The 26,925-nt window shown below is 41.0% G+C and overlaps 1 protein-coding gene across 3 annotated transcripts in view; it reads left to right on the top strand.

Annotated features, from left to right (window-relative positions):
- The window catches only part of FGF12 (fibroblast growth factor 12), a 472,084-nt gene that overhangs the window by 325,062 nt on the left and 120,097 nt on the right, over positions 1-26,925 (top strand). For all 3 annotated transcript variants that reach the window (XM_083177552.1, XM_083177551.1, XM_083177550.1), the window contains 2 exons: positions 1,223-1,333; positions 5,177-5,280. In XM_083177552.1, the coding sequence (XP_083033678.1) occupies positions 1,223-1,333; positions 5,177-5,280 (215 nt within the window). The remainder of the gene's footprint in view (positions 1-1,222; positions 1,334-5,176; positions 5,281-26,925) is intronic.

Raw genomic sequence — 26,925 nt, 5'->3', positions numbered from 1 at the left:
AATATCCCTTATACAAAATGCTTGGATAAAGGATTATTCCGTATTTTGGAATATTTTTATATTTGAATGATGTATCTTGAGGTATTTTGCATTTATGTTGTATAAACACCTCAAACACATGAAATACACACAAATATATATATATATATATAATTTGAATGCCAAGCCATCATTTTCTTGCACATATTTACTGCCAGTTACATATTATGCCCTCAGTAGTGCCAGTTACAGATGTCCTCAGTAGGTTTTTAGAAAAAAAAATTGGGGATTCTGGAGATGGTTTTCTGAGTAATATGGATAAAGGATATTTGGATAAGGTATACTCAACCTGTATTCTAAGAAAAGCACATTGGGCCTTATTTTGGTTCACTCTTTCTGACAAAATCCTTCTTAGATGGACAAAACCATGTGCACTGCAGGGGGGCAAATGTAAAATGTGCAGAGAGAATTAGATTTGGGTGAGTTATTTTGTTTCTGTGCAGGGTAAATACAGACTGCTTTATTTTTACACTGCAATATAGATCTCACTTTGAAGTAAAACCCCACCCAAATCTAACTCTCTCTGCACAAGTAACATGTGCCCCCTGCAGTGCACATGGTTTTGTCCATCTAAGAAGGATTTTGTCAGAAAGAGTGAACCAAAATAAGGCCCATTAGGAGAGAGGGCCCTGCTCATGAGAGCTTACATTCTAAATGGAAATATAGCAGATTTTTGTATCAAACTAAGAGTGTAAAATAAATACAAATATTATTAAACTATTGATTTTAGATATTTATTATTTGTTAGTTACAATAAAATGCTAAATTTTGTATAGTGAGCCCTATTCCTTACACATTGAAAAAGATACAAAAGTCCTACAGTCTATTCTATACTGTACTGTTTTACCCTAATGTTAAATTACTAATTAACATCACAGTTGGCATAGTACATTCCATTATAAGAGAAAAAAATGAGCAGAGATTTCAGTAGTAAAGATAATGATCTTTGCCAGAGATTGTTGGCGCTGTTCTTTTTGCAGTCATTTGGATTAGGGATTTTTAAGCACCCTCCCTCTTAATACAATTGCATCTCTAGAATCGCAGCTGGAAGTAACTAGAGGCAGGTGATCTAGCCAGCCATAATTAGTTTATTCACTTTCTATTCTGGTGACTAAGCACTATGTTCCAATCACAATAACAGATCACAGTTCTAAGTGTTGTATTGTTGGTATTTATTTTGCAGAACCCCAGCTGAAAGGAATTGTGACAAGGTTATTCAGCCAGCAGGGATACTTCCTGCAGATGCACCCAGATGGCAGAATTGATGGGACCAAGGACGAAAACAGCGACTACAGTAAGGAAAATCACCATTCTCATCCCAATTATAAATCATGTTTAATGCCTGTTGAGTTTCCTATCAGGAGCTTCAAGCATAAGAAAGGCAATTCATATAGGACATCTGCGACACAGCAGTATTTGACTGTCCGTTACTGTAGTATTATGAAGTTTTAATCTGTTTTAAATTAACAAATGAATATTATTATTTGAGTTGCGCATATAGTCAAAAGCAAATACCAGTTATGCCTGGTATAAGAAATGGTAAAACGAAAGCAACCATATATTATCATTGGTCATGCCTATGGTCACCCAGCCATTGCATTATACATTTATTCTTACTGTTATTATTCAATAACATTGTTGTCTTATCTTATCCATTATTATTATTGCCTGTAGTATTGGCGGAAGTGTCAACAATGTCTGTGCTTGGTAACATGGTAATGTGGTCCTGTATGCTTGGTCTGTACTAATGTGTGCATGCATGTGCAGTGTAAAGTTCTTTTAGTTACTGTTCCTCAAGGTACCTCCTTCTCCACAATATGTATATAGCCACAATAGGCAAGGTTAGGTATATTTAGTCTACTTTCATAATGTTGATACACGAGTGTCAGCATGGATCATGTCAATATGCGTAACATAGCAACAGGGAAAATGCTTACACTAATGAAATGTTAATGTGATTAAAATGTTGACAAAACAATCCAAGTGGTCCGTCAGTGACTTACATAGTCTGTCGGTCCGGCGGCTCCAGTGGGTTCTTCCATGTATGGCAGTACAGGTTGAGGATCCCTTATTCAAAATGCCTGTGTATTTTGGAATATTTTTATATTTCAATGATGCATCATGTCCCAAGTAGTGCTGGTTACATATCATGTCCCAGTAGTGGCAGTAAGAGATGTCCCCAGTAGTGCCAGTTACATATCATGTCCCCAGTAGTGCCAGTTACATATCATGTCCACAGTAGTGCCAGTTACATATCATGTCCCCAGTAGTGCTGGTTACATATCATGTCCCCAGTAGTGGTAGTTACAGATGTCACCAGTAGTGCCAGTTACATATCATGTCCCCAGTAGTGCTGGTTACATATCATGTCCCCAGTCGTGCCATCACAGATGTCCCCAGTAGTGCCGGTTACATATCATGTCCTCCGTAGTGCCCATTACATATCATGTCCCCAGTCCTAAACCTCCCCCTGGTGATTAACTAAAATCTTCCCACTAGTGATTAAACCAGACCCTCCACTCCCACGGTCTAACCCTAAAAATGTCAGCATTTCAAAAGTGACAAATTTTTAACATGTTGACATTCTACAAATGTGTGACAGGTTCCATATCAACAATGACGACATCAGAACTCTTCAGATTGTTGTGTTGTCATTATGACTGTAGGCATTGTGATTGTCCACACTGAAATGCATCCCCATCTGATTGTACTGTATTATGCCTCTCCAGCATCCTTCTGTGAACTGTACATGCTTTATACATTACTTTGTTCAGACCATCCTCACCTCAAGACTTCACTAACAGGGATACGGTCATTAGGTCTCCACCAACTAGGTCGATAAGGATTGGTTCGACACCACTAGGTCGACAGGCAGCAATGTCGACATGGGTTTAGGTCGACATGAGTCAAGGTCAACATGTGTCTAGGTAGACATGGGTCTAGGTCGACAGGTCATTAGGTGGACACACGCATTAGGTCGACATGGGCTAGGTTGACAGTCAAAAGGTCAACATTGGGATTTTTCACTGTTTTTTGAGCCGACATGTGCCGACAGGCGGTATTTCATGCCCTACCATCCACTAGGGCATGGTGGGAGAATAAAATAGTGTACCTGAAGCATTGCGAGGGGATGCGGTACACTTCAAACTGTGTCCATGTCGACTGTGTCGACATTCGGGTAAAAAAACGGTGAAAAAACCCATGTCAACCTTTTGACCGTCGACCTAGCCCATGTCAACCTAATGCTTGTGTCAACCTAATGTCCTGTCCTCCTAGACCCATGTTGACCTAGACACATGTCGACCATGCTGCCTGTTGACCTAGTGGTGTCAACCCAATGCTTGTCGACCTAGTTTGTGTAGACCTAACAACCCACACCCCACTGAACTGTCTGCTGTTTTCACAAAATGAATGTATGCCATTTATTTCCTGACACGTTATTAAAGTTCTGTCACCTTAGTTTGAAAAGAAACATTTTCCAAATAGATAATTCTCTTTACTCCTCCGTTACAAATATTTATCTTTCGCCATAGTGCATATCCTCATTTCTCTTTATTATTTGCAGTTTGGCATTTTAATTACTTTAGTGAATAAATAATATGGAAATTAATAATATTGTGCCGTGAAAATGCAATAATGTTTTATAAGTAGCTTAATATCTGTTAATTGGAACCAAAATATAGTCCTTAGTTTGGGTTGCAATGTTAATACTGGTATACAGATACTTTCTGTTTGGCAGGTGCATTTGTTACAGGACCTTTCTATGTGCAGTTGATTCCGATGTTTGCCAAACACTAGATTATACATATACATTTCTCCATTTCTCCATACAGTCTCCTCATTTAATTATTCAAAGGATAATTAACCTTAAATGTGTGTAATAGACTATAATGCCTATACCAGGTCTTTGCACCTATTACTAGGTGATGGAAGCTAGGAGTATGTAGTCCTTTTGTACTCTGGATGCAGCAACAGACTAAAGCTGTACAACATGTCGGCAGACCTGAGGTCTTAAATACAAGTATACTTACCAATTGGCCGCTCAAATTTGCTGGTCCCGCTATATTGGCAGTCCCTGCAGCAAGTGTTTGGATGGTTGAGCCAGATGTGCCGATACAGTATATCTGATATGTATTAGCTGTGCTGCAAAGCCTAGGTAATATGTCATAAAGACATTGGGCCAGATGTACTAAGCTTGAAAAGTGATAAAATGGGAGAGTGATAAACCACCAGCCAATCAGCTCCTACCTGCCATGTTACAGGCTGGGTTTGAAAAATGACAGGTAGGAGGTGCTGGGGAAACTTTCAGCTGCTGACAGAAACATAGCACCTGCAGCAACATGCTCGAAGGCCTCCGTATCCTTCAGCTCTTTGATATTGAGAACCCGGCTGCTTGTTTGTGGGATGCTCTGTCCCCGCAAAGAGTTTGGTGATGGAGCTGCGGACATGTTGGCTAAATAACAGCTGAGCCCGGACAATGGAACCTTCTGCAGACTAATGCTGTGTAAACATTTGGCACAACTTTAGATGGACACATCCCACACACCTGCGCACATCCATTCTCCCTCTAATCATGGTTGCCTACTTGTAATTTATTTCTAGCACCGCCCTGACTAACACACTAAACCCTGTAAGGCAGGCATGTCCAAACTGTGTTCAGCTGTTGTGAAACCACACATCCCAGCATGCCTTGCCATAGTTTTAGCATTCCCTAATAGCAAAACTGTGGCAAGGCATCATGGGAATTGTAGTTTCAGGGCCATAGTTTGGACGTGCCTGCTGTAAGGCATATGTATGGGAATAACTGTTACACAGGTACTGTAGGCTTACTTTTTAAGTAGATTTAACATGTATTTGTCTGCTCTGTTCACTTGTAATACAATTTTCTGTATACCTGTTACGCAAATTTTCATTTCTATGGATTGGATATATTCTTTCATAAAACACCACACTGAACACTCTATGGGGATTCCAGTTTCTTAAGCACTTTTGTGCATTTGTTAAGTATGCAATATAAGTTAAATAATACTTTTAAATAGTGTTGCTGCTCTGCAGAGTTTGAGTTTAAGGCAAAAAAAATTACAAAGGAACATTGATTTCTTAATAAATAACATATTCCTTCTCTTTTTAACCTCAGCCCTATTTAATCTGATCCCTGTGGGTCTCCGGGTGGTTGCAATACAAGGAGTTAAGGCAGGACTCTATGTGGCAATGAATGGTGAAGGTTTTCTCTACAACTCAGTAAGTCAGTTTGTGCCCTTTTTTATATTTACATATTATTGTATAAAAAATTAATACATTAATTTGTATGTTACTGTATATACAGACATTCCTCACTTAACGACCAGGTTCCGTTCCTACGACCCGGTCGTTAAGTGAATTGGTCGTTAAACAAACCTTTATAAAACCCCTTAATACTTTTGAGATGCCGGCTGCTAAACAGTCTGGGCGGGTCGTAACTGCGAGAGGGTAGGCGGGCAGGTCGTAAATCTGAGCAGGCGAGGTCGTAAGTCCGAGCAGTCACAGCACGGACGCTAAACGAAGGCCCGGGTCGTAAGTCCGGGTGGTCGATAAACAGGTAAGTCGTTAAGTGAGGAATGTCTGTACTGTTAAATTTATGTTTCTTAAATATGCATCAGAATGGACAGAAATGTCATGTGTTAAAAAAAGTATTTTGAGTAACGGGTTGCCAGAGATAGAAAGACCAATGCGCCCGAAATACCTTGACGCTTTAGAATCATACAACACAAAAACACATAAACTGATCTCTTCGATCCTCCAAAAAATTTAGATAAATATAGATTACAAGAGTTGCGGTTATTACTTTACTATTTCCCTATTGGTATATAAAAGAACAGGCTGGAACTGATAAAATCCTCTGTGACTGAAAAAAACCTTTTTGGTACAAAACTTATATGTAAATGTGATAAAATATAAAATTTATCTGTGGACGTTTAACAAAATAAAATGCGCTAATCAAGAATATAAATGACATTACTCATTCAAATAAAAAGATATTAATTTTTGTGTCATTACCCAATTTCTTTAACCACTTCACTGACGATTATTCTCCCTAAAACTGTTTAGAATTTATGTTTTTTTATATAATACAGTTTTAAAATAGATTTGAAAGAAATCTTTAAGTATTTCATTGAAAAATGAATTACGCAGAGACCGTAGACCCCATTGTAGTTTTATTTTCAACCCACCCTATCTAATTTACCCCCTAGTGACCTAAGATCCCTGAATGTCAACCGTCAGCCCCTGGCAGAACAGCCAAATTCACTGTCAATGACAATGGGCTCCCAATAAGTATCCCCCACTCCCCCATACATCACTGTATTATTTTTATTATTAATATTATCCCTGGCTTTACCCCTTACCTTTTCGAATAGACGGCACAGACAGCGGCTTACGGTCGTATTGTCGACCACACTTAGGTCGACAGTAATTAGGTAGACAGTCATTAGGTCGACACTGTTGGGTCGACAGGTGGTAAGGTTGCCAGGTATCTAGGTCGACATAGGTGAAGGTTTTTTTTGAGCCGACAGGCAGTATTTCGTGCCCTACCATCCACTAGGGCGTGGTGGGAGAATAAGTGCCCGAAGCATCGCGAGCGAAGCGAGCCATGCGAGGGGCTGCGGTTGACTTCCAACTGTGTCCATGTCGACATTCGGGTAAAAATAACAGCAAAAAAAATTATGTCGACCTTTCCGACCTGTCGACCTAACCCATGTCGACCTAATACTAGGTCGACCTTCACATATGTCGACCTAGATACCTGACGACCTTCCCACCTGTCGACCCAACGGTGTCGACCTAATGACTGTCGACCTAAGTGTGGTCGTTAAAACGATCCACACCCCAGACAGCACATGCAGAGATCAGCATAGATGTGCCCGGGACAGGAACAAGGTTTCACTTTTCTGAAGCATGTGCCCTGGTATGCCACTCGCAAGGCAATCCGACAAGATATTTTGAAAGGGATGTGGCCACAGGAGCATTTCCACTTTCCTGCTGCAGCAGGAGGGTCTGTTTTACACTTACGCAGAACAGGCTTCCTCCATACAGATGGGGGACACAGCGGGACTTGCCGGCCGTTTATAATGCGACCATGCCAGGTGAAGGACTCCTGGCGTGGAGGCATGACAAACCGTAGTGCCAGGCAAGTGGTTAATTGTAGAGTACAGTTGATGTATCAGCACTAGTGAAATGAATAGTAATATAACAGTTTACTGCATTGGCAGTCAAAAGAAAGTACAACTATGAAAAATGTATTTCACGTTCGTGACCTAGTTTTATTTTGAAAGATAGGAACCGTACGCTTATTTAATAGATATCACCCAGGGTGTGTGCCTGTTTCTATGAGGCAGCATGTAGTCAAGGCATACTGGGAAATTATTTTTTATACTGAAAATGTTTTTTCACTTTTGGTAGATATTTTCTATTTTCAGTGGTGGATTGAAAAACAACTTCCTTGCCTTACGTGAGTAAATCTGTTGGGATCAATCTCCTAGGACATCATCTGTGAGGTGCAGCAGTTCCTAGTATACAGTACATGCCAGCAATGATAAATTACTCCTTATTGGATGAGGCTGCAACCATAAAATCAGCAGACTATTACAGTCCCGTGCCTTAGATTCTTACAGCACTTAAGGGCTGCTACAGTATTACACAAAGGGCTCAATCCAATTACCCACGAAGGTTGTGAGTTGCTGTTGCAGTGACGTGTAAACAGCAACGGCACCACAATTATCCCACTCTGACGATCTCGCCTTGGACTCATGTACTCAGTCCCATGGGGTTGCTAATATAATTCTGTCAGTATAGTGGTGAACCCCTCTTGCCATTTGGGACAGCGCAATAGTCTATCACCACTTTGTACAAATACTATCGACTGGTGTGGTAACCCTTGGTGAAGACTGTGCAGCAGTCCAGGGGCGCAAGTTTCTCCATATTTGTTGTTGTAGCGGTGCTGTACGTCTGACATACAGCTGCACTTACACCACAGAGTAATTGTATGGATACTATGGTCTACAGCAGAGATCCTCTGTACAGGCAAGAACCTGGGATTGGTACTACTACATTTCCTAAACAGACAATGCATTGTAACAGTCTCGGGGAGTGATATTTTTGGAAACCACCTTGAAGGTGAAAAAATCCATTAAGAGTGACACAGTGATAACAGCTTAATATAAGCATGTAAGGAATGAGAATTATATTATTTCATGCGTTGTTTCAAAAACAGTGCTAATAAAATTTTATATTTGTAATACCATAATTGTTACTCTCTGATTGCGCAGATAGAGCTTTACAGATAGAATTTAATTATTTGGCCATGCCTACTAGAGATTGAATTTTACATATTAGAAATATATGATCTTAAAGAGGATCTGCCAAACTTGAGGTAAAGTATTTCTTATTGAGGGCCAAATGTATTGAGCCTAAAGAAGTAGCGTGGTATATTTCCCAAACCCAGCCTGTAACATGGCAGTTAAAAGTTGATTCTCTTGTACTTTATCTCTCTTTATCAATCTCTACTTTATCACTTGTTAAGGCTTAATACATTTCAACCTGAATTATTTGTGTTATTGTATAAAGAACAAAGTCCCCCCATGCTCCCTTCAAGGAGCATTAACTATGACCAATATCCAATTACTCACAATCCTTTTTCAGCCAATAAAAACGTCCCAGTTTTTGACCGAGGGTCATTACAGGCTGTTAATTGACCCGCGATTGCACAATAACACATAAAATCCGGCATAATTTCCCAATCTGATGTGTTAATGTGGCTCCGGTGGCTGATTATTGTTGATCATGCTTTGGGTCCCTGAGGCCCGCATAGCATAATCTTCGATAAGTGCCACGTATCGAGGCTAATTGGATAGCCCCGGGGAAATCCAGTAGCTGTGATAAATTACTACAGCTAATGGGATACTGTCATAGATCTGGTAACTGCTTAGAAGTGCAGGATTGCATCTGCAAAGACTGACTAATGGTTGACTCTCTGGGCACCTTACTAATACAGCTGCTCTGCACACATAAGACTGGACAACTATGCCATAGAAGGAAGCAATACAGAAATGTCTGTCACACAAATATACTGTATCCCATCTCCTGGGGGATGTGTTGTTTTTGGAACATACAATATATAGTAAACAATGCACTATGTAAAATGGACTGTAACAGATCCTCTATAACAGGGGTGTCCAAACTTTTTGCGATGAGGGACAGACTTGTTGAGGTGAAAATGTGTGGGGGCCGACCATTCAGCCTGACATTCTTTGAACCATTAATCACATCAGAATGGTCCCCCACTCTGCCCCCATTCACTCTATGTCCCTCAGCCTGCCCCTTCACTGTATATTCCCCAGCCTGCCCAACCTTCTCTGTATTCCCCCCAGCCTGCCCCCATTCGCTGCATGTCCCCCACTCTGCACCCCTTCTCCGAATATCCATCACTGCCTCCATTCGCTGTATGTCCCCAAGCCTGCCCCTCCTTCACTGTATGTCCCCCAATCTGCCCCATTCACTGCATTTCCCCCACTTTGTCCCCCAGGCTGCCCCCATTCTCTGAATGTCCATCACTGCCTCCATTCACTGTATGTCCCCAAGCCTGTCCCTCCTTCACTGTATGTCCCCCAATCTGCCCCCATTCACTGTATGTCCCCCAGCCTGCTCCTCCATTCACTGTATGACTGCCATTTACAGTATGTCTCCCACTCTGCCTCCATTCACTATGTCCCCCAGCCTGCCCCTTCTGCACTGTATGTCCCCCACTCTGCCCCCATTAACTGTATGTCTCCCTGCCTGCGCACACAAGGGGCCCACAGTGGCCCCTTGTGTGAGCCAGAGGATGGAAAGGCAAATCAGGCACTGCAAGGACAGGAGAAAGATGCTTGGGCTCCCGCTGCCGCCCTCCTCCGCTCTACATGTTACGGGCGCAAGCTTCCCCCTTGCTGCCCCCCCTCTCCGCGCACAGCTGCCACTGTGATTGCGGAGCAGGGTGATATACGATTGTAGCAGCAGGGGTTGGATGCATCCTCACCCGAAAGATGCCAAACACATCTAACTGTGGTGGCCGGTACCTCCTCACTGCTGCACTAAAGGTGGGGACCCGCGTTCGCTGGGTCCCCACGTTTAGTGTCCTGTGCTGTGCATCTGATACTCTGCTTGCTTCAGGCTGGAGGCTGCGGGGTGCTTGAAGTGACAGCACGAGCCGCAATTGGCCCCCGGGCCGGACTTTGGACATGCCTGCTCTATAAGGTTTGCCAGGTTATAGGAACTTTTTGTATTTCTTTGTGAATTATTGTAAATGCTTATTCAATGTTTGATGACAATATCCAGCAGCACATTTATCTAATTTTGTTTGCGTAATGTAAGGAATGTAAATCATTATTTTCTCTAGTAAATTTCAGCCAATGTACTTTGCAGATGTATTGCTTGTCTGTGCTTGTGTATTTGTTCTGCTCCAATCTGCGATAGCCTTCATCCATTCTTTCCTTTTCAGCACTTATGTTGCACAGATGAGAAAGCTTTGTGACAAGAATTTACTTGCTTGTATTAATATTACTTACTTTTTGAATATTTTTATTATTTGTGAGACATCCTGAGAAGTGCTTTCTGTTGAGGTGTTTAATTACAAATAATATCACACTTCGTGTAATTTTTTCATGCAGTTGTTGGGCAATATCTACTGAAAGCAATTTTCACATCTGTTCATCTTCACAGTCCAAAGAGATTTACATCCTATTCTCTATGTAAAATGCTTCCGATCTTTTTGGGTACAGTAGCTGCTTGAGTAATACATTGGGTGAGCAACTTCTGTTTAATACATACATTGGAGGCATTTATTTTGCCTAAAGCAATATTTATGTCAACACCAACCTATTAATTTACCAGGAACCAGTGACATCACTAAAACATTTCATCTTGCCCCAGTAAAATCACTAGTTCTTAATGAGTTTTGGATGGATGATGGATGTTTCTACCATAAGGAATTGCTAATTAGAGATTGTCTCTAGAGAGTTATATTAAATAGATTCAGAGAAAGTGAATTACAAAAAGGAAACAATTAGAAATGCCAACGTGAATCATTTTATCAGGGAAATTTGTTCACACCTTTTGACTAAACTTGACATCATCTATTTGCCCACTAATCGCCACTGAATATACAAATCCAGATGACCTTCATTTGATTAGGATATATGGCTTGGCAGGCTCTACACACATGGCCAAATTTGACCTAGAACTATTAAGTTCACCATGATTCACATGTGAATAGGCACGCTATGTAGGAAATACCAAGCCTACTGTAACAAGTTATAAAAGCTTAATTGCTTAATTGTTCTGGCTCTGTGTCTTGGTGTTGAATCAAGTAAACAAGATATGAAAGTCTATTGCTCTGTGAATAAAATATGAAATTGTAATATTCTTTAAATAAAATATGAAAATGTAATTGCTTGTGAATAAAAGTCTAGTCTTCAAACTCTAACAATTTGGCGTGTACAATGAAATTACTACATGTTTAAAAGTTTTTACATGTACTATATAATGCCAACAAAAGTTTAACATTTACAGCACTACAGTACTGTAAGCTACTATTCGGTTTTGTAGAAAATAGTACAGCCACTGTGTTCAATATAATGCACAGAAGCACCAGTGATTGCCGTCTCAACCATATAAGAATTAGCCGCACTGAGTGGACAAATTATTATGTCCACTGGGTTAGTTCTTTGTGGGCCAACAAGAACAAAACAAGAAAATAGTGATTTGCAGTACAAATGAAAATTAGGACAAGTATATGTTAAATAAAAGACAGTTGCAGCAGCGGACACTGACGCAATTATACCAGTGGCAGAGATATATTCTTAGAAAAGCACATGAGGAGAGAGGGCCCTGCTCGTTAGAGCTTACATTCTAAAGGGAAGGGGCAGACAAACTGGGGTGACACATCTGGGATAAAAGTGAGCATAAACAGAGGGTAAGGATGGGAAATGGTTAGATTTAATGAAGAAGTGGGTCTTGAGAGCCCGTTTCAAGTTTTGTAGGGAGGTGGCAAGTCTGATAGGGAGGGGTAGTTCCAGAGATACGGAGCACAACTGCCCAAATCCTTGAGGTGGGAATGGGAGGAAGTAACCAGTTTACAGGAGAGGCCACATGCATTTGTTTAGCGGAGAGGGTGGGTGGAAGTGTACAGAAAGAGGAAGTCTAATCCCTGCTGACTCAAGGCAGGGTCTGTCCATGGGTAACTTAAAAGTACTCAATAAACTAGCTGCAGCAGCCAAAATGACACTAGTATCCCAATGGATATCCCCCGAACCAGTATTGATTACACTATTATTCCCTAGGCCAGTGATGGCTAACCTTTTCAGCTTGGTGTGTCGGAAAATCGTAAAAAAGTGTAGCCTTCCTCGAGTTGCGTGTCACTTCAAGAAATGTCAATAATTTGGTGATATTTGCAGCCATTATACATATGCCACACACCGTGATGCTCCATTATACATATGCCACACACCGTGATGCCCTTTGTACATATGCCACACACTGTGATGCTCCATTATACATATGACACACATCGTGTTGCCCATTATACCTATACCACATACCGTGATGCCCATTATACATTTGCCACACACCGTGATTCCCATTATACATATGCCACACACAATGATACCCATTATACATATGCCACACACCGTGATGCTCCATTTTACATATGCCACACACAATGATACCCATTATACATATGCCACACACCGTGATGCTCCATTATACATATGACACACACTGTGGTGCCCATTATAAATATGAAAGTCAATGTGAAAGAGCAAGATATAATTTAAGAAGGCTGCACAAAGGCATCTACCAGTGCCAATAGAAGCACTGAATAGTGTGCCATTTGGTGCCTGCAGAGTTTTCAACAGAGCCCATGTGTGGGAAAGGTGTCCCAGGGAGGGTAATCTCTGGGTCTCCTGGAGAGAAAGAGCAGGTTCTCCCCTTTAAAATGGCTGCCGCAGCAGCAGAATGCCGGAGCCCAGTCCTCACTTCACCCAAACCTCCTCTGGTAGCCTCTGACGATCCTCCGGGTCAGGTGCCAGGACTCAGCGGCAGGCGGGTCTTTAGTACCCAGCCAGCGCTTCCACAGGCCCGACTACAGCAGCATGGGTGGACTATAGAAGAGAGGGAGCTAGCTCCGTACACGTCTGCTCCCTCCAGTAGACAGGCGACGCCTCCTCTGTCCCCTTCCTTTTTGGCAACACATGCATTCTGGCTTAGCCACTTCCCTTGTGCACGTGCGGGTGTTCACTCTCCGGACCGATTGGCCAGAGGGACCTGTGTCTGCGTGTCAGTCAAAGTGCCTTGGCGTGTCACGAGTGACACGCGTGTCATAGGTTAGCCGTCACGGCCCTAGGCTATCTTACTTATTCACTATGGACTGGTCTGAAGTCTCCCTGCAAAAAGAAAAGCAAACCAAAAAATTATTTGACATTTGGTTGCCCTATATTATAACTCTACCCCTAGAAACTAAAGCACTCCTGCAACAAAATGTCCAACTTACAACATGGTATAATACAACCATAAAAGCTACAGGCCAATCCTTTTAAATAACTTCTGGGTACGTCATATCTTATTTTCATGTCTGAAGGTAGTTTGTTAGATTATATCAAATTGTACAAAAATATTTATATGTTTTTAGAAGAAAGTAATAGGTGAGTTTTGTTGATGTGTGAAACCTCTAAGTTTTTCTGTCAATGAAAGCAATTATAAAAAGATGTAGGTGGGAGAGGAATGAGTGATGGTATTCTGAAGGGAAAGCAGAGCCAGTGTAGGGCCTGTAAGAGAGGGGAGGTGGACATAGTATGTTCTTTGGGGAGTATTTAACCAAATGTGATGAACTGCATCTCCATAATGGTGTCTTTGCAAGCCTGAATAGTTGTGCTGTCATGCTGTTATCTCCATATACTCACCCTATCTTCCTATTTTCATAGTGTAATTGAAAACATTGTTTGTCAGACTACATGGCTCATTTCCAATAATATACTGTCCACTGTTTGCAACAGATAGCAGTGGTGTACGGACAGCCCTTCTGCTTCTGTAGTCTATTCAGTGTAATGTGCGGTATACTGATTGTTGCGAAGACAAATAAGCTTGTCTCGCATTCAGATTATCTGTAATTAGATCCACTGTTGCCTGTTTTGTGGTGCAGAACAAGTCTGCCCACATGCTGTAGTTCACTCACAACTCACAATAATTCACCAGAGCCATTTTGCTAATACACTGCAGCAACCACCAACAATTATTCCATGTTCAAAGGTGATTACATCCCATAGTTTACCCATTATTACATACCATCACTTTTCCATTCAGTAGACCCTAGAGTCTAATCCAGTGGTTCCCAAACTGTGCGCCTAGGCTCCCTGGGGTGCCTCGGGACACTTGCAGGGGTGCCTCTGGTTGGTCGTCCAGGACCAATTCAAGTTATTTATGATCAATTATTTCTGGACAAAACCAGTGCTGGTGGCTGCCAATCATAAAATGTGTACAATCAGAACCAAATCCTGCCCTTTACCACATAACTGAACCTAAGAAGAACATAAAAACAAAATCTACTTAATTTGATATATATATATTTTGGGGCCTAAGGGTCAATGTTCTCTCTAATTTTACGAAGGCTGTGTGCGGCTAAAGATTTTGGCTGTGCAACTTTGGAATGAAATTTACATTTTTGTGTGTCACTTATATATAACTGGGTAGAAGTCCCGTGTAAAGGGACACGGCGTTAGGGATTTACACCGCCGAAGATCCGGGTCTGACCCGCCGCTGACCCGGATTTTTCGGCGGTGTAAAAGGGGTATTAGTGATACTTATTGTAATCACAGTAACTGTGCATGCAGGGATGCTAGCTCGTTATTGGATACGAATAGATATGTGATCCCTGAAACATTGAGACTTGGGGTAAATTTACTAATCAAGTCACTGTTTCTCTGTGTGTTTAAACAGAAAAATGCAATACAATTCAAAGAACATCACGCTGTGCTTTGCCTTAAATAGTATTGTTGTTTTCCATTTTCTGTTTAAGCATGCTGAGTTGTGGCGGCTTGCAAATTACCCCTTAATGTGCAAACAAATGAAAATGTCAAAATATCTCCCATTTAAAGTATATTGCTAAGGTTGGGTGTCCAACACCTCTGCACATCTGGAGAACTCAACTCTTTGTTCAGGCAGAAAAAGCTTTGTATCTTCCCTTAGGATTGCTGCCCTAATTGTACCTTCGTTACCCCCACATAGTAATTTAAATATCTGCAAAGTATTTTTTTTTCTTTTTACATCTGTAATCCAGTTTATTAATCCCTTCAGTATAGTACATACTTTTACACACTCCGCATAGCTTATTTACATGACCTATTATCATTCTTTATTAACAGTTTCTTATATAGCGCACACATATTCTGCAGCGCTTTACAGAGAGCATTTGACCATTCACATCAGTCCCTGCCCCAGTGGAGCTTGCAATCTATTTTCCCTACCACATGTACATTTTGTATTGCTCTTTTTTTCTATATTAGCACATAGCCAGGATTCATTTATTAAAGTATGATTTTTTAGAAGTGAGAGATGTTTCCCATAGCAGCCAATCAGATAGAACAGTACTTATCATTTAGCTAACACCTTCTGGATCAGTATAGCTTGAATCCAATTGGTTGCTCTAAAATTCTAATTTTAGTAAATGTACCCCTAGTTCTCTTGCTCTGTATAGCTGCTAAGAGCCTGGCTACCCACCATAATTTCTGTCCAGACAGCATACCATATCTCTTTCACATGGCTAGTACCTCCCCAACCCACAGATGGAACCTCTCTCATTCAGCCAGGGGCTGGTGATAGAATCGATTGAATCGCCAGCCCCCACCATCCGCCAGAAGGGGACATGCACGCACGAGATGCTCACTTGCCTCGTTCTGACAGAGCTCTCTGCTGCCTCCTCGTACCCCTTCCCTAACCCTGCCCTTCTCCCCGAAACAGAGACGGGCAGGGATTCCGCTGTCCACCGCTGAGTGACAGGAACGCGTGTGCATGTGAGACACTTGTGCGTCCCTGTCAGATGGAGTGCCTCTCTGCCAGCGGAGGGGATCTGGCGAGGGCTGGGGATGTATGAGAGGTGCTCCATCTGTGTCCTGTACATAAAACATACAAATAAACAATGGAAAGAAATGATCTGAAGATTACATGTCACTGGAGAGATGTAAATATTAGTCTGTACAAGGCCAGTTATCATCAGCAGCAAACAGATGATTTCTGCCTGCCTAGCTACATACAATAATACATTGTCACCACTAAAAAAAATTGTGTCTAGAACTAAAGTTAAAAAAAATATCTGCCATTTCCATATATAGATATTTGAGTGTTAAAACAGGGGTGAGGCTGATAAAGTAAAAACACAGAGGTGTTAAGTAAACTTAGCACAGCTTCACATATCTCAGTGTAGTTAATTTCCACATAATCTTTTTATATCATCGTATGTGTTGTTCTCTCTACTATATTCTGACTATATTCTGAATTAAAGGGCTGCTTTGTGACTTGTTCCTGGATGTTACACAAAGCCCCACTTCTCATAATGCTATAAATAAGAATACCATTGGGTCATATGGTAACTGGTAGGTGATAGCCCACACCCGTGTTCCTCCACACCTGCTATAAATGTCAAATGGATATTAACTGCTGCAGATGCTGACATTGTGCCAGGTGTCTTGTGCATTTTTGATGTACAATTTTAAGGGGCCGTTAAACTTAAAATGCAAGTGGATCAAATATAAAAAGGCACCTTACATTCAGAAATATAAAAGTTTCCATACCGTGACAGGAGTTAAGTTGTTTGACATTGTTTGTAACCTTGTTAATGGTCTGAAATCTGCAGAAAGTTTCTTGCTTAGTCAGGAAGTTTGAATTGTCTCCATATATTTGTAAAGCGCTTGACTCTTCGGCTTCACTATAGTGTGCAAAAAAAAAGATGAAAATATGGTCTTGCTATGGGGTCTATTACTTCTGCCAAAATGTCAGACAAGAGGCAAGGTGGAAGTAATACAACCATCTCTAACTGATTTAGATGGGGAATTCAATTAGTGCAGTCATTTACCACAAGCTAATTGAAGACCTGATGTCATCCCACAGCACTGCAGATCTGAAAAGTACTAAAGGTTAATTAGACTGTTATTGGGTGAAAACACACTGTAGGTAGGGGAAGTTTTCTGAGATACTATGGGCGGTTTCCAATAGTTTTTTTCACCAGAATTTCAGCCCGCTATCCTCGCGGGTGGTGAGCTGAAATGTGTGTGACTAAACCTGACCATAATGCATGTGATATGCGCCAAAAAATAGCTCAATTGAATATCTCCTTACGATCTCCCTTCATTTTAAATGGGGGTTTAGGCACAGGATAACAATTGAATATCTACAGTACCTTTGTGTTAAGGCCCAAGAACAATTTATCAGGTGAGAAAAAAGGGCAGTAATTGCATAGCTGTATACCTTTTTTGCACAGTATATAATTCTGATCCGTGCCAGAACAATATATTGAATATAGTAGGTAATCAGCTTTACTCTGCCGAGCAAGTTCTACTTTACAGCGGACTACTGTTTAAGAAGTAAACCACAATAAAGAAATGTTGACAAAAGTATTTTTAATCACAAAATTTGATTTGGCTACAACACAAATAATAGATGGCCACAAATAAAATCAACAAAAGAAAGTTATTTTTACTTAGTTTAAATAATGAAATAGGCAGCTGTCTGGGAGTTCATATGCAAGACAGTCTAAATTTTTCAATTTTAGCCATACATACCGACTCTTCTGGATCCTGCTTGAGATGTTTGCAGTAGATTGACACAGCCACGGAAGAGTAGGCACCCCTACTGCACTCTGTCCACTTTCTAGGGAAGTGGGCAAAATGGGATGATTAAGGTAAAGAATCCTGGAGTCCTCGAGAAGGTGTGTGACATTTTTGGCCCCACCCCTATGTAAATGTACAGCAGACACAGTTATTTTCTTGGGAGAGGATGGTGCTTTAATGTTGCGGTTAACCCGACCCCACCTACTGTACATCAACACTATCTGCATTTCCACTCCAGGAAAGGACAGAAACAAAGTAGGTAAATATGATTTTAACTAGTGTAGAATAACTGGATTTTGTCAAACAGGAGTGCGCTACTACCTGGGAAACTGTAAAGAATCAGTTTCAATGCTAATCTAGGACAGCAATATTTTAGTATTGGTTAACAATAACCTTTAATGACTATCCTCCTAAGTCTAAAGGTAAATCATAACTTATTTCATTAGAATAATCTTGCAGCCCTCTCAGATTTATTAATTGATGCCTCTGTCTAGCACAGTGATAGCTAACCTTGACACTCTAGCTGTTGTTGAACTACACATCCTGCCATGCCCTGCTACAGTTTTACTATTTGGCCATGATGTGTAGTTCAAAACAGTTGGAGTGTCAAGGATGCCATCACTGGTCTAGCAAGTGCCGATGGATGAAATGTTTGAAACTATGTTGTCACCTAGATGCATGCATTTCAATCTTGTTGCGCATTGACAAGCAAGAGATAGATGAGCTTAAATACTGTTTACTGTTGGTATCATGCTTTTATTCTCATTTATTACTCAATGTGTTCTGTTGCTGCCCACTTTTTCTTCAGCACATTCTTATGTCCAACATGTAGTTACATAGTAGAAAAGGCTGACTAAAGACTTGCGTCCATCGAATTCAACCTAGTTTTTAATAGTTTATCCCTTGTTATATAGTATGTTCTGATATTTTTAAAGACAGATTATGATTCTTATTTGTACCCTTGGATGTTTTTAACCAATAAATGTTTGTCCAACCTTATTTTAAACGTATTTATTGTTTCTGCCGACACCACTTCTCCAGGAAGAGAGTTCCACAGTTTGACTGCTCTGACCGTAAAGAATTTTTTTTCTTCTAAGGGAACAAAATCTTCTTTCTTCTAATCTAAACTCATGCCCTCATGTCCTAGATTCCTTTCTTGCAGTTAAAAGTGTGTTTGTTTTTAAATCAAATAAAGACTATTATCTATACAACTCAATAATGATCTGGTTCTTATGACAATTGATTTATACCATAAACTTCAATAGGATTGTCCACAATCTACAATACAGTAAGAAGAGGCGTTGTTCATCCAAAATATGTATTATTTCTTCAGATGTTGGTACAAAACGTATAAATTGGTCCTTAATCAACAGAACAGAAACGCATGTCATCAACAATGACTTCATCAGGGGAGTATTAACAAATCTTCCAGATAGGATGATTTATTTCCTATTTTTACAAGTTATACAGATTTCTCTGGTGACACCAAAAATATTTAATCAAATATGTCATCAGATAGGAGTTTGACACCAACTTAATGGTATAGGCTTATACCTTTTAAAATAAATTCTTACTTTTTATGACCTAAAGTCCTGATGTAGTCCTAAGGTAACATTAATGTCAGCATTGGCGGCTGTGCAGGGCAGAAAGGAGCAACACTTGACTTGCTCACCAGCAGCCTTAGCCTTGTATTATATATGATGTAGTGTAAAGATTGTGAAAAAACTAAGAAACATTTTATTATCAAGCTATTTGCACTGTAGCCCTATGCACCACTGAGCTCCTCCATTCCCCATGTCACAGCTGCAGTGAGTGTACAGTATTTCTCTTACTGCTTCAATAACATTAATTAGAACGTTGTATTTAATAATTTCAGGCTTGGGCACTCTTCAGAATTACTCACTCTAAAACCACAACTGTTCAGTTCTAGGATTTAGTATTAAAAGTAATGGTCTAATCTAGCAATGTGTAACTACTGCAGTTTTGGGAGAGCAGGATAACACTGTCCATCCAGTGCATTTCAAGGAGCGTGTCCCCTTCCTCATCTAAGCATGTGCATCTATAAAAGGAACATGCACTTACTTTTGTGGGCTTTCGGAAACATCTAAAAGTGTGCATGGTGCAAATTGCGTAAACAGTAATTATAAATAATAATAGTAATTACTACCACTATTTGGTTCTGGTTGCTAGGACGACAGTGTCTAGGTTGACAGTCAATAGGTTGACCACTATTGGTTGACAAGTAAAAGGTTGACATGGTTAAAAGGTCGACATGCACATGTCGACATTGAAAAACTGTTGACACAAGCCATACATCAATGTGGCAATGGTCGACACATGAACATGTCGGCATGGGTTTTCACGTTTTATTCAGATAACTTTCATACTGTAAAGGGGCATACACACGGAGGGATTTTGTGCTATTTTCTTAGCAATCTGACTAGATTGCTTAGAAAGGCAGCACAGATCTCTCCGTGTGTATGCCCCGAAAGATGAATTATCTCTTGCTAACTAAGTCAGTGCATGCAGTCAAAATCTAGTCAAATTGCTTGGCAAGCGACTGTAAATCTCTCTGCGTGTACAGAATCAGATATACTGATCGCAATCTCTCATTCTGAACCACTACCCGGCCTTTTTTTGCTTAGCAATATTGTTTACCAAAATCACTTAGCACAAATCTCTGCGCATGTATATGCTCCCCATGGGAGATCTGGACACCAGGAAATCGCCTACCCTAAATACAGTAGCTTAGCAAAATTGCTTAGCACACATCTCTACATGTGTATGCCCCTTAGGATCCACGTGGACTACAATTGGGAACTGTGAAGTGTGCTGAGTAACACGTCAGCATAGACATAAAAAAAACCTGAAATGCATGTTGACCTTTTCCTGTGTTGACCGTTTCAGTGTTGCCCTATTTCTTATGTCAACCTTTTGTCCATGTAAGCCCTTTTCATATATTGACCTTTTACTGTTGACCATTCATGGTTGACCTAGTGACTTTCGACCTAGACACTGTAGACCTAGTGATCCACACCCACCACTGTCACCACCTGACTACATTTGTGTTCCCCCCCCCAATCAATTGTGACCTAAAAAAACACTGTTTTCAGACCAAAGATAAAGTGTAAGCGGCCATGACAAGGGCACTCAAGGATCTCCCGGTTAATGCCTTCCAAGAGGCGTACCAAGCTTGGCAGACACTCTGGCAATGGTGAATTGATGCTCAAGGGTCATATTATTAACCCTATGTACAGGGGCGGATCCGGGAGAAAATTACAGGGGGGGGGGGCACCATGGTAGGTAGGGGGAGGGGGGTGTTAGCGGTGCCAGTGTGTCCGCTCAGAGAGGGAGAGAAGGAGAGCAGAGAGAGGATGAGAATGGGATTATAAATAGGCCCCGGCATTTAAAGTTTACAGGGCCACCTTGGCATCAAAAGTAAAGGATGCAGTTGTGCGTGCGCTCTCCAGGAAAGGGGGTGTGGCCACTCAAAAGGGGGCATGTCATTGAGTGTAGTATACCACACCATATACCACTTCTAAACATTATACAACAAAATAGTAGACCCCATTACACTTGCTCCTTACACATGATGCCAATTGGAATGAGCCAAAATGCACATAATGCCACATGGATTAAGCCATAATTCACATAATGACACACAGATTGCGCCAAAATTCACATAATGCCACACGGATTGAGCCAAAATGCACTTAATGCCACATGGATTAATCCAAAATTCACAAAAAACTCCATAAACAAGAATATTGCTCGTTGCCATGTGGGATTACATGCTCTTTGCCATGTGGGATTACATGCTCTTTGCCATGTGGGATTACATGCTCATTGCCAAGGAGAATATATGCTCGTTGCCAAGTGGGATAATATATTCTTTGCCATGGGGGATTAAATGCTCGTTGCCATGTTGTTTACATGGTCATTGTCATGTGGGATTACATGGTCGTTACCATGTGGGATTACATGATCGTTGCCAGGGGTTCTATGCTTGTTGCCATGTGGCATTACATGCTCATTGCCATGGAAATTAAATGCTCATTACCCAGGGGGATAAAATGATTGTTCCCAGGGGATGACATGCTATTTGCCATGGGATATTAAATGCTCATTGCCAGGGGGAATTTACATGCTTGTTGCCCAGGGGTAGCCTGGGCATCTCCTCAACTGGGGTAGCGGGAGCTGCCTGGGGACGGCCCGCCATAACACACCGAGCTGTCCAGCTGTTCCAGTCAGTCTCCTCACAGTCTCCCACTGCCTAACAAAAATTTTCACGACCACGTTGCCGCTGGGACCAAAATTCACCGAAAAAGAGTACCATCGTGGGCAGAACCTGTGAGAGAAAGGGAGGCCTCCGACTGCGGTGGCGGAAGTTGCTTGGGGATGACACGTAGGGAACTGCAGGTCCCGGCCGTCGCTTACACACACACTTACATGAGCGTGCTGCGGATGGCTCCGGCCTCCACTTACACACGCTGACATGAGCTGGTACTGCTGCAGAAAGTTGGAGGAGGCCTTCCACTGCAGCACCAGCTCATGTCAGTGTATCTAAGCGACGGCTGGGAGGTTTGTGTACCTACGTTTTTTTTTTTTTTTTTTATTACAGGAAATTACAGGGGGGGTGTTTTCCCTCTAAATCTGCCCATGCCTATGTATGTGAAGGTTCAATAAATAGTGTTTCCTGTATTTAGTCTCATTACTGTCCAGACAGAACCTGACCCTGTATATATATATATTTTTACTTTGTGTGTTTGGAAGTAGTGCAAATAAAAGTCTACAACGAAGTATGCCAAATAAGTTTTACCATTGCGCCCCTGCAGAGCTGCCATTTCCACCATATCAATGCGGTTGGAGCAGTAATTGTTTTGTTTTTCAAAGAATCATAGGTTGGTAAAGATGCATTTTAGCACATAGTCTCCCATGTGTACTGCTGCTCTGCACTTTTAGTACAATTTTAAATCAGATTTTAAGAGCCTGTTTTGCTGGAATATGTATATCTGCCAGGATGCAAAATGTTATCTCCTCATAGAGTTAGGGCAATGCTAAATAAATACATAGTTCAAAATTCATGCAAGTACAAAAAAATAAAACACGCTTATTGCATTTGATGAGAGTGAGACCATTATTTTAAGATATGTAAAAGTTTAAATTAAGGAATGATGTAGTCCTAAAGTGATAGTCTGGACTGTGCAGAGACATTATTAGTCATTTGTCCTAGCGGATTTTCAGCTGCAATGGCAATCCCTCAAATATCACAAGGAGCATTTATGTATGCAAGAGGTGGTTATTTATTAGTACAGAACTAAATGTACTGTAATTGCAAGGACTACAGGTTCATACCTATGGACAAGGTGATCCAGAGATGAGCATTGATTACAGTGATCTTAGCAATTCCATGTTCCCTTTTGTGGTCATAAACCCTTGCATTTTCCAGACGTTATTGAAGCAAATGATTTTTACAGGAAGGAAAGACATATTACAAACTCACTGACTGGCTTGACTTGTTTGCTTACAGTATCTAATTATTATGTTACAGCGCTTGAATGCTGAAATTGTAAATGAAATTTAAGGTTTAAGAAAATAAATTCATTTTTCTAGTTGAGGTATTTTATAAGCATATTTGGCCACATGCATTAAGCTGGCTGCGGCCTTAGCGCTGTTGCAATGTTTCGGAATGTATTTCTTCAACTTTAACTTCAGCATGCACTAATATTTCTCCATTGTTTGGTTCATTTAATTTGCACTCAGGGCATGCTGTGATGCTGCTGTAAGACTGCCGGAGTAAGATTACTGCAGGATTCCATTATTAATATATTATTTGTGTTCACTTCACGCACAGGTCTGTTTGTTATGCATTAAAGCAAGGCAATGTCCCAAATACCAGACACATTCTGGTGACCAAGGCTGGGGCTCAATGTTATTTAGACTGTGCTTTATTGGAGTGAAGGTGATGAAGGGGGTTTCTTTTCTGTTCTAGCTGTGGAAGTACTTGTCTGTCTCCTCTCTCTAGCCTTTCAGCTGATTGTGGTTCACAAACTGTCTGTGTATTCACCCTGGAGTGCCGCATGGCTCTTGCCTTGGGTTGGTGGTCCAGTACCAAATTAAATCATTTATGGTGAAAGTGAAAGGAGCTAGTGGCTGCCAATCATAAAACTTATGGACATCCAGAAGCACAACTGTACACCAACACATAACCATATCTAAGGCTGACAGGTAGGCACAATTTGCTTCATTTAATAATTTATTTCCAAATGTATCAATTAAAAACATTTATCCTAGGGACGCCATGAAATAAATGCTGATATTCTAGGGCACATTGATTCAAGGTTTGGAAACCACTGACTTATGGAAATTGTTGAGTCTGTTTTTTTTGTTTTTTTTTCTAGTGAGCAGGCTAGTATGTTGTATTGTCGAGATGGTGTGTTGTCATAAAGTCGACATTCTGAATATCAATAATTAAAACATAACATGGACATTGTCAGGTCTATGCAAAGTCGCATTGTGAACATGCTTCTTATCGATAAACTTGTAGAGCCAATATTCTGTTAATGGGGGGGGACTGACAATCAATGTCTACACACAAGAATAATGTACAGACCAGGCCTGGAAGGGGTCTGTGATTTTAAGAGTGTTATTCTGGTTGATTCACTCTGATGCATATTCACACCCTTGCGAGTCAACCAGAACCCGCCCCACCAATAATGGTACACCCCCCCCCTGCAGTGTGTGTTTGCACGCAGGGCCTGCGAATGGATGTTTAACAAACATCCATTCCCAGCCTGTGGTTAAACACCCACATCATTCGATGGTTGCCGGAACATGCATCATATCTAAGTGACTCTCAGGTCACTTAGATTTGCCTGCACCCTCGGGAGAAAGTAAGTTGGCAGCTGACATCCGGTGATGTCAGCTGCCTGCCCCTGGCACTGACGTCACGGCACGATTACCAAGGGAGCGCCCAGCATTTACATGGGAACACCCATGAGAAGCTTGGAATTCCCATGGGCACGACTATCCGCCCATGCCCCCGGCCGCAGCCTTGGTGGGTGCACTCGGTGAACAGACTGTTTGCCGTGGCCACACACCCGGTGTATGCACGTGCGCAGAAATGCGACTGCACATGTGCATATGCCAAACATTGGTCCCCATGCGAACGAAAGCTGGCTGCCAACGGACCAGAATAAGGTCCCAAGAGTTCAAGGCCTCATAGAATTTTGAAATCATATCATGATGGAGAGAAATAAAAGGCGTGGTCAGTTGCTTCCAGTTACTGGCTATCAAGAGTTTAACAGCATTAAACACATGACCACATAATTTGTTACATGCTTTAGAAGTTTCAGGAAATGGCTTACATAGCAAAATGTGAAATGTATTCGGTACTGTGCTAAAGTTACAGTCTATTAATGAGAAAACTACATCCCAGTATGTAGAAATCAGTGGACATTCCCACCATATTTAAAATTACGGTAGGAACCCTTTTGTCCCCACTGACTCCAGCAAAGGTCCAGTGTTTTTTTAAATGATGAGTCCCTAGGGCCCACACAAAATACATCTTAGTGCAGCCGCTTGGCACTGGACACATCTGTAATGCACCCATATACAGTGTCTTTATCTCAGTTCATCTTCAAGATGTACTGAAGACTAAGCAAGACTAATTTCTCTTCTTGCTTGCTTTGACACTCCCTACAAATTGCTGACCTTATGTACAACGCCTCCCATGCCATTACCCACTTAAAATGATTCTTTACCACACACAATCAAACTATTTTGGATCCTTCATCTGTTTAAATGCTCTCTGAAAATTGGTTTCTTTTTTAGAGCTTAGCTTTTATCATCTTTTCTACATAGACTAGTTCACCCTCACAAATGTCCCAATCTGTGCCAACGTTGTGTTTTAGCTGCGCCCTCTTTCAGCTAGAAAATAAACTATCTCATGAGTAGAACCCTTCCTTCCCTTTGACTCAATGTCTGCATTTATATTGTCTACCTGGTTTATATAGAATATGCTGTGTTTCCTCCATTTTCTGGGACTTTAGATCACTTGGGTGCCTTACAAATGAACAATGATAAGAATAATAATTGTATCTTTAGAGTGATTAGTTATTTATGGTCGGAGATCCGCAGTACTTGATTAAGATATATTCCTTTCTTCATAACATTGCCCAGCTCAGATTGCTCCTAAAATAATCTGTCCTTGTTGCGTAGTATGTTATCAGGGTTCCATGCATCACTTTAATGATGCTATTTAATTCTACAGAAACATCATTTATCACAATAATGAAATGTAATTGTATCATATAGTCTTTTCTAGTTCATTGTTATATTGTCTGAATGCATTCATATGCAGATGAACTGCATGCAGATAGCAGCTATAGTATTGATTAATACACAGTTAACCCCTCAGGTAATTTTGGTATTCAGAACATAAAAAATTCCGGTTCTTTTTCAGCTCAAATGAACTATTTATTTATGTTCCTCTAATACACAGCTCTGAGATCAAAGTGAGTCCTGTTTAAATGATGCTGATGCAGCAGCCTGTGCAAGAGAGATGCTTTATCCAGAATTATCTGAGAGGGAACGTGAACCACACAGAACAATGCGTAGGAGGGAAATAGTCCATTAAATCACAAAGGCCTCCCGTACGTGCTCGTTGAGAGCATTGTACAGCAAGCTGCAGGGAAGAACATTATATCCTTCAGAGCTGGAAAGAAATTCAGTATTTAATTCAAATATCTCTTCAGGATTTTAGTAACAAAATTAGATTTTCTATTGCATTACTAAACATGTGATTGTGTGGCACAGCTATTCAAAAGAAGTTTACATTAATTCCCCACATGCAGCTGAAAGATTGAAAAGTAGTTTAAACGCTGGGATGGGCCCCCCCTTTCCAAATCGATTTATGCCAAACAGTATGAAATATATTTACTATTTTTCTACTTACCAGACAACCTTTATAATTTCCAGCAAGTGCTGGGCCGATGTT

Source organism: Crinia signifera, chromosome 3 (genome assembly GCF_055691185.1).
Source record: "Crinia signifera chromosome 3, ASM5569118v1, whole genome shotgun sequence".
Lineage (NCBI taxonomy): Eukaryota > Metazoa > Chordata > Amphibia > Anura > Myobatrachidae > Crinia > Crinia signifera.
The sequence above is the reverse complement of the archived record's forward strand: the minus strand, read 5'-3'. Positions and strand labels throughout refer to the sequence as shown.